General features: G+C 41.4%; 1 protein-coding gene across 1 annotated transcript in view; it reads right to left on the reverse strand.

Moving 5' to 3' along the window:
* Positions 1-1,612: 1,612 nt before the first annotated feature.
* The window catches only part of LOC116983301, a 34,917-nt gene continuing 14,310 nt past the window's right edge, over positions 1,613-22,219 (reverse strand). Inside the window, exons 3-5 of the mRNA XM_033036993.1 lie at positions 9,159-9,257; positions 7,596-7,694; positions 1,613-2,410 (exon numbers count right to left, since the gene is read on the reverse strand). Of these exons, the coding sequence (XP_032892884.1) occupies positions 1,953-2,410; positions 7,596-7,694; positions 9,159-9,257 (656 nt within the window). The 3' untranslated portion in view covers positions 1,613-1,952. The remainder of the gene's footprint in view (positions 2,411-7,595; positions 7,695-9,158; positions 9,258-22,219) is intronic.

The following is a 22,219-nucleotide window of genomic DNA, read 5'->3' on the forward strand; positions in this document are numbered from 1 at the left end:
GTAGGTGGTATTTGGGTTCCGTACATGATGGTACACTGCTTTTGTTACATACCACTAATAACACAGATCACCGTAATAAAGTGCATCCATACCACATCACAAATCACAAATCTCACCAACAATACATAGTGCAAAAGAACAAACAAAGACCATAGACAAGACACTGTATACATCAAAAGTCATATTATTGTCTGATTATTGGACGGAATTGAGAGTTCTTATTGCTGAGGGGAAGAAACTGTTTTTAAAGCGGGTGGTTTTAGTAGCAAGTGACCTGAGGCGCCTCCCCGAAGGGAGAGACTGAAAAAGGTGATTTGCTGGATGGGAGTGGTCCGAGATGATCTTTTTTGCCCGTTTTGAGGTACGTTGGAGATAACTGGAATGGATTGAGGGGAGGGGGGAGTTGATGATCCTGGAGGCCTTGGAGACAATGCGTTGTATTCTGTGTAGTGAGTGACTATCGGTGTTACCGTACCAGACTGTGATTGAGGAGGTGATGATGCTTTCAATGATTGATTGATAGAAACGGACCAGGAGGTGTTTATCGACTCTGAACTTTTTGAGCTGTCTGAGGAAATATAGGCGTTGTTGACCTTTCTTGATGACGTGGTCTGCATTGATGTGCCATTTTAGATTATTGGAGATATAGGTGCCTAGAAACTTAAATGAGTTCGTGGAGGTTATGGGGTGAGAGTTGACATGGACCGGGGGTTTGTGGTTTTGATTGCGTCTGAAATCTATGATGATTTCTAAGGTTTTTGAAGTATTAAGCTGGAGGTTGTTGTCTGCGCACCATTTGACTGCGCTATCGACTGTTAGATGGTATTGTGATTCTTTGTTGTCTGAGATAAGGCCAATTATTGTTGTGTCGTCTGCATATTTAAAAATTTTAACTGAGCTGCATTGGGATGTGAGGTTGTTGGTGTAAAGTGAGAAGAGCTGGGGTGACAGAACGCACCCTTGGGGGGCTCCTATGTTGAGAGTCAAAGGGCTGGAGAGTTTTTCACCCACCTTGACTCTTTGCTGTCTGTTTGTTAGAAAGTGTAGAATCCAATGGCACATGGCTGGGTGGATGCTCATGTCCAACATTTTATTGTAGAGTTTAATCGGGTGTATAGTATTAAAGGCCAAGCTAAAATCTATAAACAGGATGCGTGCATAGGTGTTCGGTGATTCCAGATGATGAAGGGAATAGTGAAGAGCTAAGTTGATAGCATCCTCAACAGACCGGTTGGCCCTATATGCAAATTGGAAAGGGTCCATAATGGGGGCAGTGTGAGTTTTCAGATGGGTGAGGACTATGTGCTCAAAGGCCTTCATGGCGACTGATGTTAATGCCACAGGTAGGGAGAGATTAAAGATGTTTGTGACTACTCCCGCTAGTTATTCCATGCAGTTCCCAAGGACTCAGCCAGGGACTCCGTCCGGGCCATTCTCCATTAGAAACCCTAAACATTCATCTCTCCAGCAGCAGCATAAAGTAGTTACATTGTGTGCTATCAACAAAATCTACTGTAGTTACTCACTCAGGCTTTTCTGAGAGCCTGATGCTTTTGATTACCTGGGTAAAAAACCATGCATTCACCTTATCTATTCCAATTCACCCTATCTGTTTCTTTTTGACTTTGGCCTTAAATTGTATCTTATTATTTTTCCTTACTCTGACTCTTTGCTGATACATTCTTATGGTTGTATGTTTTGACCCTTCCTGTTATACTCCCTTTCTCTTTGCCTTCTTAAATATCATCTCATCTGAACTTTACCTTTTAATTTCCCGTCTACCTTTCTTCCTTTCTGATTCTGCCCTCAGGTTCCCATTCCCCTGGTAGATTTCGATTTCTATCTTATTTTAATCACAGTATGTTTATAGCTATTTGATGTTCAAAAGTTCTGGAAACTCGTTCAATGTTTGGTCCTGAATCCCAATGACCTTGAAGAGCGGACCACGGAATTCAACGACTAAGAGTGGATCGTGAGGAATGGGAACTAGAAGAGATTTCTTCTTCTTCTGTCTTATATTGCTCTGTCTTTACATGTTTAAAATGACATTTCTCAGTTTTACTTGTGTATTTAATAGCTCCTGGATCTTGAATGATATTCATGCTTTGGAGCATTGTGGACTGGGCACTATTTAAATGTGCTCGCATTTTTTCTGGCAATATGTAGTTATGTTGATATTTCCCATATTTCTTTTGTACACATTTCTCAAGCAAGTGTAAGTATACATTGGAACTCTTAAAGGCACGATGCTTCTGTCCGCATTGACCAAAGTAATCTCGAACATCTTGAGTTTTCAATATCAAATCCAGGCTTTTTTCATCAATGAGTGGTTTTTTGCATCCATAGCATATCTTTGGCTTCCGTTTCAACTCAGAGAAGATGACAACTTCAAATGTTTTTGCTTGTATTTCTGAAAAAAATGCAGAATGATATGATGTCAATAACATAGACGTAGCAGATCAGCTTACAATTTAAAGAGCTAGTATGGATGATTCATTGCACTCAGTCCATATTACTGCCTACTTCCCACAGGAGAAACTATTTTTTTCACCCTTTTCCTTTATACACATATTCAAACACATAATGAAAGATAGGCATGGTTTCTGCCTCAACTGATGATACTGGAAGCAATATCCACAACCTCATAAATCAGCATCAAGAATTCTTAGAACTTTATGTTCTAAATCCTTTACATTTAATCTTGCGTCCCTCAACCATTATATGATTTCTTCTTCTCTGGCTAATTATTTTACAATTGACAAAATAATTCAAGTATGCTGCAAAGTAATATGTGTTCTGTCAGACAAAGACCCAGCCTTGAAAGACTTTCATTGTTTGTATTTGTTCATTGAAGGTGGAATTTTCATTCTCTTCCTGCACCATTGTGCAGACAGCCTTGTGATGTGTAGAGGTGTATAATTGCACAATAATGAAGAGGCAGCCAGTCATTTTATGTTGCTTACAGTAGATTTCCTAATGATTGCACTATTACATCAGCCAATCTTATATAAATATAAAATTAGATTTGGCATTAGCTTTCTCTCTTTGGGGTCAGTTCCACATGCCTATTATGATGACCATGAAGTAGCACTCATTTTTTATTTTGTGCTATCATAAAGAGATGACCAGATATTTTTGATCAAGTTCAGTCACGATAGGTCAAATGGCTTAATGCACCTTGTACATTAAAGTTAAAGGCCATTCTAGTTCATCAGCGTTGGACCTCAATCCACATGTAGGATTATATTTAGAAGCCATTCTCATGCCTACAGTAACTTTTGAAGTTGTAGAGGTCCATATCAGCTCTGGACCTGGCCATCCTACAAAGCAGTACGGTCTATGAGTCCCAACTAAGCTGCTGGCAATGGATTACAATGACCCCTTTGCAGCTCAATGCTGTTAAAGTTTATTGAACTGCATTTAAAAATATCTTATGTTCAGAGACAATTAAAAAAATAAATTAAAACATGAAATAAGTGAATTTAAAAACATTAACGTTCAGTAAAGGAAAAAACAAAACGATTTATCTGCACTTTTCAATCCAACTTTCGTGTTCGTTTTCTAGGTCTGCACAAAACTATAGAGTCTTCAATTTACAACATAAGTCTTTAATACTTTACTCAATGCTAGCAGCAAGACAAGTCATAAATGGCTGCACACACAGAATCTGACTTCCCACTCACACTGTCTACAGACAAGATAAACTATATACAAAACATCTCCCTGTGCAGCGCCACCTGCTGCAGGGGAGGAGCAACGGGTCCTCGCCACCCCACACAGTCCACCAAACATCGCGTTCCCCATTTCCAGTTTGAACGTCTTCATTTGGCTGGACCTCGCTTCACTCTTTTTTTCCAGCCTTTTTTGCGTTTCACAACTCTTGCTAAAGGCTCAGAATCAACAGAGTTTTCCCCAGTGTTCTTTTTTGAAGAGATATCAGTATTTGCTTTATCTGTATGCTGTTCTTTCTGCTATTGCCTGTAGTTTTTCTCGGCGGTCGTCAGCGTTTTGGATGCGAACGCGATTGGTTCTTCCTTGCCGTTCTGCGTCGTTTGTGAGATTACAGCTCCAGGACCATATGGCGATGCATCAGCGGCCAGCGAGATCTGCTTCGATGGGTCATAGTGGACCAAGTGCATCTTCTTGGCGAGCATCTCCTTCGACCTGGTGAGTGCATGGTCACACTCTTTGGACCAGTGCCATTCGACATCCTGTTTTCACATGTTGTTCAATGGTATGCACAAAGTCGAAAGTGCCGGTATGAACTTGCCATAGTAGTTCACTTTGCCAATGAAGCTTTCAAGCTGCTTCACATTTTCGGCCGTCGGCAATTTCACAATGGCATCCACTCGTTCTTCCGATGGCTTCAGACCACTTGCCGAGATCACATGTCCGAGATATGTGACCTGTTGTCGGAAGAATGCGCACTTGTCCATGCGCAACTTCATGCCGTAGTTGTTCAGTGCTGTACGGCCGGTGACAATTATGTCATCCAGGTAGGCGGCTATGTACGGAATCCCGGCAACGAGATTGTCGACCAGTTTCTGGAAGATGGCCGGCGCTGGTGCCGGTCCAAACCATAATCGGTTGTATCTGAACAGTCCCTTGTGCGTGTTGATCACGAGCAGGTTTTTTGTCTCGTCATCCAGTTCCACTTAGAAATACGTATCGGACATGTCAAATTTCGAGAAGTACTGTCCTCCTTGCAGCTTGACGAACAGCTTGTCCACTCTAGGTGCGGGGTGTTGATCAATGTGAAATTGGGGGTTTACGGTCACTTTGTAGTCGCCACAGATGCGCACCTTGCCACAAGGCTTCTGAACGACAACTATGGGTGTGGCCCATTTTGAATGGTCCACATGGGTGATAATTCCCATTTCTTCAAGACGGCAGAGTTCCTTGTCGACGGCGTCCATCCGACTGAATGGAACTGATCTTGGTTTGAAGAACTTAGGGACGGCATCGTCTTTGAGTATGCTGTGCCTTCATCTTTGTGCAATGTCTGAGTCCAGGTGCGAAAACGGTCGGAAACTGGTCAAGAACCTTCTGCCGGTTGTTCTCGCACTTGCTGACCATGTTGCAATCCGTGGTAGATGACAATGCCATAGTTGATCCATCGTAGACCAAGGCGTTCATGTCAAGATAAAAGCAAGGATCCAGTCGATGGCGCACAGGGATGTACCTTCTTTACCAACGACGATCAGCGGCAACAACTGTGTCATCCCATTACAGGAAACGGCGATCGTGCATTTGCCTTTCTTGTGAATGCGCTGTCATCCATATCCGAAAAGGCGTATATGTTGGCCGGTTTCAGTTTGGGTGATCCGATCCTCTCCCAGATGTCCTGACCCACTAGCGACACCAGTGTCCACCTGGAACTGTTGATAGACGTTCGAGACCCGCAGCAAAATCCTTGGCTTGTCGGTGATCGTAGACACCCCAAGCACTTCAGTAGGAATGGTCTCCGCGATTTGGTCGACTGTGTTTTGCGATTTCTTGCCCTTTCTCAGCTTTCCTACGGATTGACACACTGCCTGGGGATGACCTTTTTGGTAACAGGCATACCAAACGGACTTGATATAAGGGCACTCACGTTGATGTTGAGCAGTCGTGCCGCACTGGTAGCAGGGTTTCGATCTTCCCCCCCCACAGGGGAACGGCTCTTCTGAAACTGTCCCACCTTCTCCGGATTTGCTCTGGGTCGGTCAAGTGATTTCTGGCGTTGCAGAATCTGGCGTTGCGGACAAGTCTGACGAACTGTATGCACTCCTGAGGGACCTTCGACGCTGTTTCGCTGGCCATTTTGTGCAGTTCTTTACTTAGCAGCCCGGCCATCTTAGCACACTGCAGCACATTCTTCAATGAGACGACCGATTCCTTGAAAATCGCCTGCTGGATGAATGCGTGCCTGCAACCCATGACCAGTCTATCCCGCAACGCATTGTCTTGGCACTTTTCGCAGCATTGAGCTTTAAAAGCACATGCCTTTGTCTTTGTGCGAAGTTCGGCAAGAAATTTGACGATCGATTGCCCTTCCTGTTGCACCGTCTGGTAGAAATCAAGGTGAGCTGCTAGGAAATTTCGACTTTCTTCAAAGTGCAGCTGCAAAGCCATTGTGATTTCAGCATATGAAACTTAAGTCACTTCTTCTGGAAGTAAATTTTGAAGCAGTGTAAAAGTTTCTGGAGACATTGATGAACACAAGAGAGCCTTCTTCATCTGGTCAGTCGTAATTGCTATACTTTCAAATTAAAACTCAGCTCACATTAAATACAATGACCACCTTTCTCACTCGGGATCGAAACGATCGAATTGCCGAGAAATGTTAGTTACAGAACTAAAAAAAAAAAATATATATATTCTTTTTTAATCGAAAAATAGGCTCTTCTCTGGGTCTTTGGACGCAATCCGAAATATCCCACTTCTGACACCACTTTCGTGTTCATTTTCTAGGTCTGCACAAAACTTGAGAGTTTTCAATTTACAACAGAAATCTTTAATACTTTACTCAATTCTGGCAGCAAGACAAGTCACAAATGACTGCACACACATAATCTGACTGCCCACTCACACTGTCTACAGACAGGATAAACTATATACAAAACATCTCCATTTGTCCTGCGCCACCTGCTGCACGGGAGGAGCAACGGGTCCTCCCACCCCACAGTCCACCAAACATCACACCAACGTAGCAATGTTGAACAGCAATAGTTATTCCTAGCATAAAGGTTAAGGGCCAAATTCAAAGTGGATCCAACCATCACTCATCTCCACCCTTGATCCAAATGCTGAGTCCATTAGCGGAGCACAAGATCAGATGGACTGGAATCTGATGTCAATCATGTCTCAGACTACCATGCTGGAATAAGCAGAGTGGAGGTCAGGAACACTTTGATCCATGAAGAGCATCTCAGCAGCAATTTGCTCCTCTACTGTAACCATGTACATTTTAGCCCATTGAATTTCTTTCAAGGATGAACAGTTTCTGTTTTTAGCTGTTGCTGAAATCACCTTGTACAAGAAGATCATACAGCAAAGAAATAAGAAACTACAGGGTCGTCTTTTAGATTAGTTATTAACATGTAAGAAGATCAAATGGGAATTATCCAGATTTTAAAAAATCTTTACCAATTTTTTCTAATTCACCAACTTTTTATTTGGCTTTTCCAAAAAATTAGTTGATATCTCAATAAATTAGAAAATGTTGTGATGCACAAGCAGAATTTGAAATAAATGTAATAAGTGAAATTTTACTATAACAAGGTTGGGCGAGAAAGCAATGAATACACTTGCAGGATTTTAATGTTCAGACATGCACATAAACAGCCAGGTTATTCCTGCATTACTCTTAAAACTGTACTCTCTGCATCTTATTGCACAACCTACAGAAAAGATTTGCGTCACTTTTATCATAGTTAAATAATACCCATTGCACCAGCTTTCCAAGCCCATCGTAATCATCCTCATTGTTCACCAGGTATGCAAGTCCTGTAGTGACTCCATATTTTGAAATTGTTCCCAGTTTCCTTTTTCCAAAAAAATTGGTTGTTATCACAATATATTAGAAAAGATTGTAATACACAAGCAGGATTTACCAGTATGTTTCTTTGAGTCTGTTTCCTTGCGTAAATAGGTGGGTTCCATCTTTATTGGTGTTGAGACTGTTGCATCCTGATCACAGATTATTTTTCCTGCTAAATGTAAAAAATATTGATTTTGCAGCCTTTTGCAACATTCATAAAATTGTTTTGTACATTGCATTATGCATAAAGTTCATTTGGGGATTTCCAGAATAATGATAAACTACGAGATATTGGATAAAGAATCATGAAAGCTACGAATTCCTGCATTGTAAGGAACATGTCTTGTTGCTAAATCTATCCCAATGGCTGTGGGACAGACCTTAATGTTATGCTTTCACTATGTAATGCCTCACGGCTGTACTCAACTTGATCCAATTGCCAGTTGTGAATTCAAGCCCTTTTCTGATACTTGACTGTGTAATACGAGGTGAACCATAAACAAATATTGAATAAGTCTTGTACAGTCGGAAATACCACAAATTGGATCAGCTGTGAAATGCTTATTAGATCTAACCATCTGCCATTTTTTGTGTATCTAACAATTGCACTTCAACTGGAAAATTAATTGGGACATTCTAAAAAGATGCAATAAATACGCATGGTCTTTCTTCACTTCTTTCCTCTGTTCCAACAATATACCGTTCAGCAAAAGTCCAGGAAGTGGAATTCCTGCAGGAACCATCTAAAGTTTTCTATTACCCTGAAGGACCATTGAATCATCATATACCATAGAGAGTGCTATTCTGCCCTTCAGGTTTGTGTTGTCCCTCTGCAAAAGAAGTACAGCCAGAACTATTCATCTGCCTTTTCTCCATATGTCCACAAGTACATTTATTTAAATTACTAATTCAGTTCATTTTTGCGACCCACGGTTGATTCTTCTACCATCATTGTCTAAGGAACTGCATTTCAGAGGCTAATTGTTAGCTACAGTATGTAAATAATTTACTTTTGTTTCTTTTATCAACCATGTTAGGTATATGTCTCAGGTTCTTTATCATACCACCATTGGGTGCACTTTGCTTCCTTATATCTATGTAGACCCCTCTTTATTTGAAGCACTTCTAAAGCATTTTGTCAGCTTACTGTGCTAAAGCTATGTCCAGCTTCTTTACCCTTTCCCTACCAAATAATCCCTTATCCTTGAAGTCAAACTAATAAATGTATTTTCCATCCTTTGGTTGGACATAGTGTTCCAGTTAGAGTGAAACTGGCATAAGTGAAATTTTACTAATACAAGGGTGGGCGAGAAGGCAATTAATAAATGTACAGGATTTTAATGTTTAGACCTTCACATAAAAAGCCAGGTCTCTATTCCTGCATCACTCTTAAAACTATTTTCTCTCTATCTTTTTGCATAACCTGCAGGAAAGTATCACTTCCCTTTTATCATAGTTAAATTTTACCCATTCCACTGTCTTTCCAAGTCCATCGTAATCATCCTCATTGTTCACCAGGTATGCAAGTCCTGTAGTGACTCCATATTTTGAAATTGTTCCCAGTTTCCTTTTTCCAAAAAAATTGGTTGTTATCACAATATATTAGAAAAGATTGTAATACACAAGCAGGATTTACCAGTATGTTTCTTTGAGTCTGTTTCCTTGCGTAAATAGGTGGGTTCCATCTTTATTGGTGTTGAGACTGTTGCATCCTGATCACAGATTATTTTTCCTGCTAAATGTAAAAAATATTGATTTTGCAGCCTTTTGCAACATTCATAAAATTGTTTTGTACATTGCATTATGCATAAAGTTCATTTGGGGATTTCCAGAATAATGATAAACTACGAGATATTGGATAAATAATCATGAAAGCTACGAATTCCTGCATTGTAAGGAACATGTCTTGTTGCTAAATCTATCCCAATGGCTGTGGGACAGACCTTAATGTTATGCTTTCACTATGTAATGCCTCAAGGCTGTACTCAACTTGATCCAATTGCCAGTTGTGAATTCAAGCCCTTTTCTGATACTTGACTGTGTAATACGAGGTGAACCATAAACACATATTGAATAAGTCTTGTACAGTCAGAAATACCACAAATTGGATCAGCTGTGAAATGCTTATTAGATCTAACCATCTGCCATTTTTTGTGTATCTAACAATTGAACTTCAACTGGAAAATTAATTGGGACATTCTAAAAAGATGCAATAAATACGCATGGTCTTTCTTCACTTCTTTCCTCTGTTCCAACAATATACCGTTCAGCAAAAGTCCAGGAAGTGGAATTCCTGCAGGAACCATCTAAAGTTTTCTATTACCCTGAAGGACCATTGAATCATCATGTACCATAGAGAGTGCTATTCTGCCCTTCAGGTTTGTGTTGTCCCTCTGCAAAAGAAGTACAGCCAGAACTATTCATCTGCCTTTTCTCCATATGTCCACAAGTACATTTATTTAAATTACTAATTCAGTTCACTTTTGCGACCCACGGTTGATTCTTCTACCATCATTGTCTAAGGAACTGCATTTCAGAGGCTAATTGTTAGCTACAGTAAGTAAAGAATTTACTTTTGTTTCTTTTATCAACCATGTTAGGTATATGTCTCAGGTTCTTTATCATACCACCATTAGGTGCACTTTGCTTCCTTATATCTATGTAGACCCCTCTTTATTTGAAGCACTTCTAAAGCATGTTGTCAGCTTACTGTGCTAAAGCTATAAGTCCAGCTTCTTTTCCCTTTCCCTACCAAATAATCCCTTATCCTTGAAGTCAAACTAATAAATGTATTTTCCATCCTTTGGTTGGACATAGTTTTCCAGTTAGAGTGAAACTGGCATAAGTGAAATTTTACTAATACAAGGGTGGGCGAGAAGGCAATTAATAAATGTACAGGATTTTAATGTTTAGACCTGCACATAAAAAGCCAGGTCTCTATTCCTGCATCACTCTTAAAACTATTTTCTCTCTATCTTTTTGCATAACCTGCAGGAAAGTATCACTTCCCTTTTATCATAGTTAAATTTTACCCATTCCACCGTCTTTCCAAGTCTATCAAAATCATCCTCATTGTTCACCAGTCTTGTGAAGTGATGCCACATTTTGAAATTGTTCCTCGTATAACTAAAACCTAGTTATTAATACAAATTAGGAAAAGCAGTGGTCACAGAATCCCTAAGGCACCGTGTTCCACTTCCTTCCAGCCCAATAAAAACTATTCACTCTGACTTTCTGTTCTTTGTGCCTTAGCCAAATTTTAATCTGTGAAGTCACTGTCCCTTTTATTCCAAGCCCGTCAACTTTGCTGGAGAGTCTGTTGTATATTCCCTGCCTATGGCGTAGGAGGAGGCCATTCAGCCCACTTAGTATGCAAGCTCTCAGAGCAATCAATATCAATCCTATTTCCCCTTTTATTTTCTTGCAAACTCTTCATTCAGACATGCTCAGTAACATTCCCCTGGTTCTCCTGCCACACACCCACACAGAGATAATTTAGTGGCCAATCAACCTAGTAACCAGTACAAACTTGTGATGTTGGAGGAAACTACAGTACCTGGGACCACACGTGGCCACAGGGAGAATGTGTAAACTCCAAAAAGCAGCAATAGGTTAAGATTGAACCTGTTTCACAGGACTTCTAAGGCAATGATGCTAGTGACTGTCCGGCTATTTGGAAATAAACATTCTCATCCCTTTAGTGAAACTGTAGTTGTTCTTTACAAATCCAAACTGATGTCTTTTAATTAATTCATACTTAGTCATGTGAATTTTAATCCTGTCCCCATTAATTGCTTCTAAACATTTTCCAATTTAAACTGCATGGTCTGTATTTGCTCAATTTATCCTTCAACAGTTTTGTGAATCAGTCTTTCCTATGTCATGCCTGTACTGTGATATCTACTTTAAGTAAATTCAGCCCTTCTAGTAGTTCGTTCTTATCAATTTTTAGCTCATCTAATGTGTCCACTTATCCTCTGACTGCAGCAACATCTTCTTCCTTTAAAAAGACAGGTACTCATTTTGTCTTCCAGTCATGACCTCTGGTAATCAGTAGGTCCTTATCACTTCCACTTTTTGTTGCTTGATATGCCCACAGATTATTTTCTGGCTCCCTCTTCAATTGGCTATTAGTCTGCTGAGAATGCTCCCGTACTCCGGCTGTGCCCTTCTTATTTTATTTTCCCTTGGAGCTTTTTATAGGCATCCTATTTCTCATCTGTATTATCAACCTGACATGTGTTAATCAATGTCATGTGTGCAAACATGCCAGAGCTCCAGATCAACCTTCATTTCTGAAATTTGATTCCAATGGACCAAATTTCAAAGACAGAGTACAAAACAGAGTTACTTAAACATACCTGACTTCAGCGTCAGTGACCAAATGAAATATTTAACCCAATTTGGGTTGTAGATTTGCTTCCCACTAAGCACATAAAATCTTTTTAACTTACCCTTTGAAGACCTTTCATTCTTATCATTCTAAACTGCATTCAAACCTATTGCCACAGTGAAACATCATGTTCAGTAAGCCTATATCCTGAGGCTATAACACCATCACCAGTTCTCTGGTTCACAGTCTGCATATTGCTCCACTGAAATTGCGGAATTTCTCCTAGGGAATTAACCCAATATATAATCCAGTTCTTTACAAGACAAGGTCAGTATGGACAAGTTGGGCCAAAGGGCCTGTTTCCATGTTCTTTAGCTCTTTAGCTCTGATGCCGTCCAATTAAAATTAAATTTACCTACTATTCTTTACCTCGTCCAAAAATTAGTGATACATTTTTCTGTATCTGCAAAATTCTTCAATATTTCTGTGCAACATTGAGGTGCTGAGATTATAATATATTCATGTGACTAAAATTTACAGTGTAGAATGAGGGACCTTTCATCCCCATACAGTGCCCTCCATAATGATTGGGACAAAGACCCATCATTTATTTATTTGCCTCTGTACTCCACGATTTGAGATTTGTAATAGAAAAAATCACAGGTGGTTAAAGTGCACATTGTCAGATTTTAATAAAGGCCATTTTGATACATTTCGGTTTCACCATGTAGAAATTACAGCAGTGTTTATACATAGCCCCCCATTTCAGGGCACCATAATGTTTGGGACACAGCAATGTCATGTAAATGAAAGCAGTCATGTTTAGGATTTTGTTGCATATCCTTTGCATGCAATGAATGCTTGAAGTCTATGATTCATGGACATCACCAGTTGCTGGGTGTCTTCTCTGGTGATGCTCTGCCAGGCCTGTATTGTAGCCATCTTTAGCTTATGCTTGTTTTGGGTGCTAGTCCCCGTCAGTTTTCCCTTTAGTATATAAAAGGCATGCTCAATTCGGTTCTGATCAGGTGATTGACTTGGCCATTCAAGAATTGATCATTTTTTAGCTTTGAAAAACTCCTTTGTTGCTTTAGCAGTATGTTTGGGATCATTGTCTTGCTGTAGAATGAACCGCTGGCCAATGAGTTTTGAGGTATTTGTTTGAACTTGAGCAGATAGAATGTGTCTATACACTTCAAAATTCATTATGCTACTACCATCAGCAGTTGTATCAGCAATGAAGATAAGTGAGCCAGTACCCTCAGCAGCCATACATGCCCAGGCCATAACAACCCCACCACTGTGTTTCACAGATGAGGTGGTATGCTTTGGATCTTGGGCAGTTTCTTCTCTCCTCCATAATTTGCTTTTGCCATCACTCTGATATAAGTTAATCTTTGTCTCATCTGTCCAGAAGAACTTTTTCCAGAACTGTGGTTCAGTGTTTCCACTTTGAAGGAAATTACCCGAAATTCAGGAAATTCTGGTTGTCTCCGGGTAATTTTAGGGAAATTGAATAATTTCGGGAAATTTGGGTAAATTTAGGCATCCGGCCCACGAAGGGTATACACACAGGTACCTGAAAGGTAATACACACAGCGCTGCCGGTTTGGCGCTCAAATGTCTAAACATAGCGGTATGGCCACAGCACTATGGGTCACAGACTGTTCGGGAAAATTCCGTATAACAATGAGTCTTTGGAATTCTCTTTCTCAGTGGAAGTTGAGCCTTTGATTATTTTTCAGGCAGTGTTTTTTCTGGATAAGCCTAATGGTGAAAAGTTATCAGTGGGCGGTGAGATTGCAGTTACTTTGGGATTGGCCCTGATCTTGCAGAACGGTGGGTGGGTTCAAGAGGCTGAGAGCGAGAGAGGGAGAGGGGAGGGAGAGTGGGAGGGAGAGAGGGAGAGAGAGGGAGGGAGGGAGGGAGGGAGAGAGGGAATAAGAGAGGGAGGGAGAGAAATAAGGAGGGGGGAGAGAGAGAGGAAGAGAGAGAGGGAGGGAGGGAGGGAGGGAGGGAGGGAGAGAGGGAGAGAGGGAATGAGAGAGGGAGGGAGAGGGGGAGGGAAAGAGAAAGTAGAGAGGGAGGGGGAGAGAGAAGGGGCAGAGAGAGAGGGAGAGAGGGAGAGATGGAGGGAGAGAGGGAGAGAGGGAGAGAGGGAGAGATGGAGGGAGGGAAGGGAGGGAGGGAGAGGGAATGGAGGGAGAGAGGGAGGGAAGGAGGGAGCGAGGGAGGGAGAGAGGGAGGGAGAGGGACGGGAGGGAGAGAGGGAGGGAGTGAGGGAAAGGGGGAGGGAGAGATAGATGGTGAGAGAGGGAGAAGGAGGGAGGGAGAAAGGGAGGGAGGGACTGAGAGGGAGGGAGAGAAAAAAGAATGGGGAGAGAGGGAGGGGGGGGAAGGGGAGGGGGCGAGGGAGGGAGAGAAAGGGGGAGGGGAGAGAGAGAGAGGGAGAGAGAGGGAGAGATGTGGAGGGAGAGGAAGGAAGAAGGATGGAGGGGGAGAGAGAGGGAGGGAGAGGGTGAAAGAGCAGAGACTGAGACACATGAGAGCAGGTTGAAAAACCGAAGACAACGAAAGCTGTTGGAGGCAACAACAGCTGCCTTGCATAACACTGTACAAGTGAGTAACAGAAGCAGGCAGATATGGTGTAGTTACATAGATCTGTTTTGCCTTGTTCTTCTTTGTGTTGTTAACGTGTGCCCGTGGAAAAAAGCCATTAACAAATAGCACGCAGGAAGGATTTTGAAAATGTCAGGAAATACCATAAAATTCCAGGAAATTTGGGATTCTGTTTAAGGAAAAAAAATTTGACGTGTGGAAACACTGCTGTGGTTGCTCTTTTAAGTACTTCTTGTCAAACTGTAACCTGGCCATCCTATTTTTGCAGCTAACCAGTGGTTTGCATCTTGTAATGTAGTCTCTGTATTTTTGTTCAAGAAGTCTTCGTGTGCTCAAGGAATGTGCTGAGGAGTTAGCAGATGTGCTAACAGACATCTTTAACATCTCCCTTAGTCAAGCCATTGTCCCCACATGCCTCAAAACTGCCACGATAATCCCCATAGCGAAGAAACCAGTGGTTGCCTGCCTAAATGACTACCGCCCTGTCGCCCTGACCCCAATAATAATGAAGTGTTTTGAACGCCTGGTGAAACCCCACATTACTGCCAGCCTCCCCCCATCGCTAGACCCCCTCCAGTGTGCCTATCGCCCCAACCGTTCTACAGAGGATGCCATCTCTACCACGCTGCACACAGTACTCACGCATCTGGAAAACAAAAACACATACACCAGAATCCTGTACATTGACTTCAGCTCAGCGTTTAACACCATCATCCCACAGAGACTTGTGGAGAAACTAACCCTGCTGGGCCCCAACACCACCCTGTGTCACTTGATCTTGGACTTTCTGACAGAGAGACCGCAGTCAGTCCGTGTTGGCAAGAACACTTCAGGCTCGATCACGCTGAGCACCGGCTCCCCTCAAGGCTGTGTGCTCAGCCCGCTGTTGTTCACATTGCTCACACATGACTGTGCTGCCAGATTCAGGGACAATAAGATCATAAAATTCGCGGATGACACAACAGTGGTGTGACTCATCAGCGGAGATGACGAATCAATGTACAGGGAGGAAGTGGAACAACTAGTGGACTGGTGCGGCAAAAACAATCTAGAATTAAATGTCGACAAAACGAAGGAGATGGTTGTCGACTTCAGGAGGGCGCAGCCAAAGCATACACCCCTCAACATCAGTGGCACCACAGTGGAGAGAGTGGAGAGCATAAAGTTCCTCGGTGTGCAAATTACAGACAGCCTCACCTGGTCCAGGAACACCACTGGGACCGTCAAACGGGCCCATCAGCGACTGCACTTCCTGAGGAAACTAAAAACAGGCCTCACTCCCCACCAACATCCTCAGGACTTTCTACAGGGGTACGGTGGAGTCTGTACTCACGTACTGTATAAATACATGGTACTCCACCTGCAACTGCTCGGACAGGAAGGCTCTGCAGAGGGTAGTGAGGGGAGCAGAGAGGATCATTGGCGTCTCCCTACCCTCGGTACAAGAACTGTTCCAGAGCTGCTGTCTGAAAAAAGCTCAGAGAATTGCTAAGGACAAACTGCACCCCCTCCACATACACCTGGATCTCCTGCCATCAGGCAAGAGATATCGAAGCATCAAAGCCCGGACTACAAGACTGCTAAACAGCTTCCTACCGCAGGCTGTGAGGCTGCTAAACAGTCACTCTGTACTCACAGTCACTTGATTCTGCGGCTGGCACGGACACTTTAATAACTGGCACGGACACTTTAATAACTGGCACTGGCCACTCAAATCAGCTGCCCCGGACATTTTTATGATTGGTTTATTGTATTTTAACATTGTGTTTTACCTGCTTTTAACTATTTATACTGTTCCATCAGGGACTGGATTGTTTTTAGTGTTATTATGTTTGAAATGTTTTAAATTTCATGTGCGATGCTCCGCTATTCCCTGGGAAACGTCTTTTCATTTTGCACTGTACAACTGTTGCTTGCAAGATGACAATAAAGGTTGATTTATTCTGCGGACACTGGTCATTGACAAATCCACACCTGACTCCTGAAGAGTGTTTCTGATCTGCTGGACAGGTGTTTGGGGATTTTTCTTTATTATAAAGAGAATTCTTCTGTCATCAGCTGTGGAGGTCTTCCTTGGCTTGCCAGTCCCTTTGCGATTAGTAAGCTCACCAGTGCTCTCTTTCTTCTTAATGATGTTCCAAACAGTTGATTTTAGTAAGTCTAAGGTTTGGCTCATGTCTCTAACAGTTTTATTCTTGATTTTCAGTCTCATAACGGCTACTTTGGCTTTCATTGGCACAACTTAAATCCTCATGTTGATAATTGATAAACAGCAATAAATGTGTCCAAAGATGATGGAAAGACTGGAGGGCAGATTAGGTGCTGTGAGCTCGGTTATACCTGCATTAGGGAGGCATTTAAACACACCTGAGCAATTACAAATACCTGTGAAGCCATGTGTCCCAAATATTATGGTGCCCTGAAATGGGGGGGGGGGGGGGGGGGGGGGGGGCGGGACTATGTATAAACACAGCTGTAATTTCTAAATGTATAAAAATACCCTTTAATAAAATCTGACAATGTGCACTTTAACCACATGTGATTTTTTGTCTATTACAAATCTCAAATTGTGGAGTACAGAGGCAAATAAATAAATGATGGGTCTTTGTCCCAAACATTATGAAGGGCACTGTATGTCATTGGTAGCTATTTTCTAGGACATTGCAAATCTAGTATTACCGATTTAATCATTTCAATCATATTTTAATTTAATTTTCTTCAAATACTTATCATTTTTCTTTGAAGCCTGCAAATATGTCCTTTTCAGCAATTCCCTGCGGCAAAGAATTCCGCAGACCAGCAAACCTTAAAGTAAATATATTTCTCCAAATCTCTCTCCTCACTGAATCAGTGATCGTTTTAAACTGATGACTTCTCGTCACTGGCATGCTAATCAGTTAGCTCAGGAATAAACAACCACAAAATTGTGCCATATCCAAAATGAGAACCATCAAAATAATGTTATTTCCTCTCTTTAGGTGTCAAATCTAGATGTGGGCAATCCAGACCTCAGTGGCATATTGCAGTTGTATTATCGTACGAGTAAAATAATCCTGCATAATGAATAGGGCGGTATTGTGGTGCTGGTAGAATTGCTGCCTTACAACCCTAGACCTGGGTTTGATACCGACTATGAGTGCTGTCTGTATGGAGTTTGTACGTTCTCCCCGTGGCCTGTGTGGGTTTCCTCCGGGAACTCCGGTTTCCTCCCACGTTCCAGATGTACAGGTTTGTAGGCAAATTGGCATGATAAATTTGTAGATTGTCCCTAGTGTGTGTACGATAGTGTTCGTGTTCGGGGATCGCTGGTCGGCGCAGACTCAGTGGGCCGAAGGGCCTGTTTCCGCGCTGTATATGTAAATTAAATTAAACTAAAAAAGACCACTTACACCCCAGTCATCCCTTCTTTTCCTCTCTCCTGTCATGCATAAGATACAAAAGCTTGTATCGCCCGATTCGGGAACAGTCTCAGTGTAGTCCTTATCTTTCAACCTACCTCATTGGCGACCTTGAACTTTTTTTCTATAACTAACGCAAAAATGCTGTAACACTGTATTCAGTACTCTGGTGCTCTCTTTGCACTGTCTGTTGTACTTGTGTTTGGCTTAATTATGCTCATGTGCAGTATGGAGAGCACACAGACATTGCTTTTGGTGGCATCTCAGTGCATGTAACATTAATGATAAATTAATACCCCCCAATAACAATCCCTAGCACTGCAGAATTTATCCAGCTTCTCCTTTCCAGCTCAACTATTCTGCCGTGATATCAATTTTCACATCTTTTTCATATTTTAGATTTATTTTCTCATCTGCCAACTCAAAACCTCATGAGAATGTATTTAAAAAAAATAATACTTACTTTTCAGATTTTTTTTTCTTTGCTCACTCTTCACGATCGATTTCTTCTTTTCTGGAATAACCACCTGCTCAGAAAGATTTTTCATCTGTAAACTCTCTGACATCTGAGTGCTGGTTTGTTTCTTCTCTGCGAGCTTTGTTTCTGCAATTACTTTCTTGACTTCCTTTTCTGGTGTTACTTTTAAATCAAAGGGAGACATTTCAATGAATGGCCCTGAAACTGTAACGTATATTGCAATAATATATACAAAATCAAAAATTTGGTCTTGAAAGCTCATTCACATAGTCATACAAGATGGACAACAAACCCTTCAGCCCAACTTGTCCATGACAACAATGATGCCCCATCTAAGCTAGTCCCATTTTCCACATTCGACTCATCTTCCACTAAATCTATGTAGCTGTCCAGATGTATTTTCAATGCTGTTATTATACCTCCCTCATGCACTTCCTATAGCAGGTTGTTCTATAGATGTAGCGCCCACTGTGTGGAAAAAGTTGCTCCTATTAAAAGCTGTTCCTATTAAATCTGTTCTTTCTCACCTTAAATTTATATCCTCTGGTTTTTGATTCCCTGACTCTGGGGGAACAAAGACTGTGTGCATTCACTCTATTGATGACCATCACAATAGTGTATACCTTTATAAGATCGCTCATCAGTCTTATAAGAGTAAAGTCCTAGTCTTCTGCCCAACCTATCCCAAAACTTGCTTATTGTGCCCTATGTGAAGAACATGCTTAGTTTTAGTACAAGCAAATCAGCAAAACACTTTGCTTCTCATGCACATTACCAGCATTTCTGTATAGGGGGTCTCTCAGCACGTGATATGCAGTGCGAGTGAATAACTGAAATTTCCATTTATACTCATTTTGATGATCAATGATAAAATTCCTGATTTTTAATTTCTGATTAGAAAACTGCAAGAGCCAGTCAAAAAAGAGGTTTTAATAGCAGCCCCATGCATAGGACCTGCATTTTTAAATTCAACAATCATCCATTTTTTGCTCTGTTCAAGTCAGGTTCAGATAGGGGAAATTATTTTGAAATCAACCACACAACTCGTTTTCAGAATTATTGGTAGATGCCAAGCAATGGGCAATATCGTGTTCGATTGCACTTACTTATACAATATACTTACTTGCACTCTGACCTTTTATAAAATTTGGAAAATATTTCAAAAATGTTGCAATATAATTCATTCTGATAGAAAAGATCTAGAAACTTCATCATTTGTGTTTGCTAATGTATTTGTCAATGTTTCACTTTAATGCAGGCAATTTTATGAAATGGTGATTTTAATTGAACATTAATGAAAAGAGACAACTAAAACTTCACATAGAAACATAGAAACATAGAAATTAGGTGCAGGAGTAGGCCATTCGGCCCTTCGAGCCTGCACCGCCATTCAATATGATCATGGCTGATCATCCAACTCAGTATCCCGTACCTGCCTTCTCTCCATACCCTCTGATCCCCTTAGCCACAAGGGCCACATCTAACTCCCTCTTAAATATAGCCAATGAACTGGCCTCGACTACCCTCTGTGGCAGGGAGTTCCAGAGATTCACCACTCTCTGTGTGAAAAAAGTTCTTCTCATCTCGGTTTTAAAGGATTTCCCCCTTATCCTTAAGCTGTGACCCCTTGTCCTGGACTTCCCCAACATCGGAAGCAATCTTCCTGCATCTAGCCTGTCCAACCCCTTAAGAATTTTGTAAGTTTCTATAAGATCCCCTCTCAATCTCCTAAATTCTAGAGAGTATAAACCAAGTCTATCCAGTCTTTCTTCATAAGACAGTCCTGACATCCCAGGAATCAGTCTGGTGAACCTACTCTGCACTCCCTCTATGGCAATAATGTCCTTCCTCAGATTTGGAGACCAGAACTGTACGCAATACTCCAGGTGTGGTCTCACCAAGACCCTGTACAACTGCAGTAGAACCTCCCTGCTCCTATACTCAAATCCTTTTGCTATGAAAGCTAACATACCATTCGCTTTCTTCACTGCCTGCTGCACCTGCATGCCCACTTTCAATGACTGGTGTACCATGACACCCAGGTCTCGCTGCATCTCCCCTTTTCCTAGTCGGCCACCATTTAGATAATAGTTACTGTTTAAGAAGGAGCTGCAGATGCTGGAAATTCGAAGGTTGACAAAAGTGCTGGAGAAACTCAGCGGGTGCAGCAGCATCTATGGAGCGAAGGAAATAGGCAACGTTTCGGGCCAAAACCCTTCTTCAGACTGGTGTAGGGTGGAGGGGCGGGAAGAAGAAAGGAAAGCTGTCTTCGGAGGGAGGAGGAGAACTCATAGTTACGTTTGAGTTCCTGTGAGAGGTGGGATGTTTTATTGCAACCTCTAGATCAGGCTGCTGTTGGCCAATATTTTCAGGCATCCCAAAGGGAGATCAATACCATAGCCAATATCTCTACACTTATAACTGTGTGTGAATATAGTATATGTAATTGCATGATAGAGCGATGATGTATGTAAGCATGCATGTATGTCCAGAGGTAGATGGAGTTGAATAAATAATTTAGCTTAGTCAAGTGGGACTGAAATCAAGTGGATGAATCTATTAAACGATATATGTCAACACAACAGCTTCAACAATTATGAGATCATGCAATGTGAGTTTATTTAATTAAACGTTAAATATATAGAATCTCACGTGATCTTGCAAGTAAAACTACAACGGCAAAAGCTTGTATCGCCCGATTCGGGAACAGTCTCAGTGTAGTCCTTATCTTTCAACCTACCTCATTGGCGACCTTGAACATTTTTTCTATAACTAACGCAAAAATGCTGTAACACTGTATTCAGTACTCTGGTGCTCTCTTTGCACTGTCTGTTGAACTTGTGTTTGTCTTAATTATGCTCATGTGCAGTATGATTTGACTGGAGAGCACACAGACATTGCTTTTGGTGGCATCTCAGTGCATGTAACATTAATGATAAATTAATACCCCCCAATAACAATCCCTAGCACTGCAGAATTTATCCAGCTTCTCCTTTCCAGCTCAACTATTCTGCCGTGATATCAATTTTCACATCTTTTTCATATTTTAGATTTATTTTCTCATCTGCCAACTCAAAACCTCATGAGAATGTATTTAAAAAAAATAATACTTACTTTTCAGATTTTTTTTTCTTTGCTCACTCTTCACGATCGATTTCTTCTTTTCTGGAATAACCACCTGCTCAGAAAGATTTTTCATCTGTAAACTCTCTGACATCTGAGTGCTGGTTTGTTTCTTCTCTGCGAGCTTTGTTTCTGCAATTACTTTCTTGACTTCCTTTTCTGGTGTTACTTTTAAATCAAAGGGAGACATTTCAATGAATGGCCCTGAAACTGTAACGTATATTGCAATAATATATACAAAATCAAAAATTTGGTCTTGAAAGCTCATTCACATAGTCATACAAGATGGACAACAAACCCTTCAGCCCAACTTGTCCATGACAACAATGATGCCCCATCTAAGCTAGTCCCATTTTCCACATTCGACTCATCTTCCACTAAATCTATGTAGCTGTCCAGATGTATTTTCAATGCTGTTATTATACCTCCCTCATGCACTTCCTATAGCAGTTTGTTCTATAGATGTAGCGCCCACTGTGTGGAAAAAGTTGCTCCTATTAAAAGCTGTTCCTATTAAATCTGTTCTTTCTCACCTTAAATTTATATCCTCTGGTTTTTGATTCCCTGACTCTGGGGGAACAAAGACTGTGTGCATTCACTCTATTGATGACCATCACAATAGTGTACACCTTTTTATAAGATCGCTCATCAGTCTTATAAGAGTAAAGTCCTAGTCTTCTGCCCAACCTATCCCAAAACTTGCTTATTGTGCCCTATGTGAAGAACATGCTTAATTTTAGTACAAG

Source organism: Amblyraja radiata, chromosome 18 (assembly GCF_010909765.2).
Source record: "Amblyraja radiata isolate CabotCenter1 chromosome 18, sAmbRad1.1.pri, whole genome shotgun sequence".
Classification (NCBI taxonomy): Eukaryota; Metazoa; Chordata; class Chondrichthyes; order Rajiformes; family Rajidae; genus Amblyraja; species Amblyraja radiata.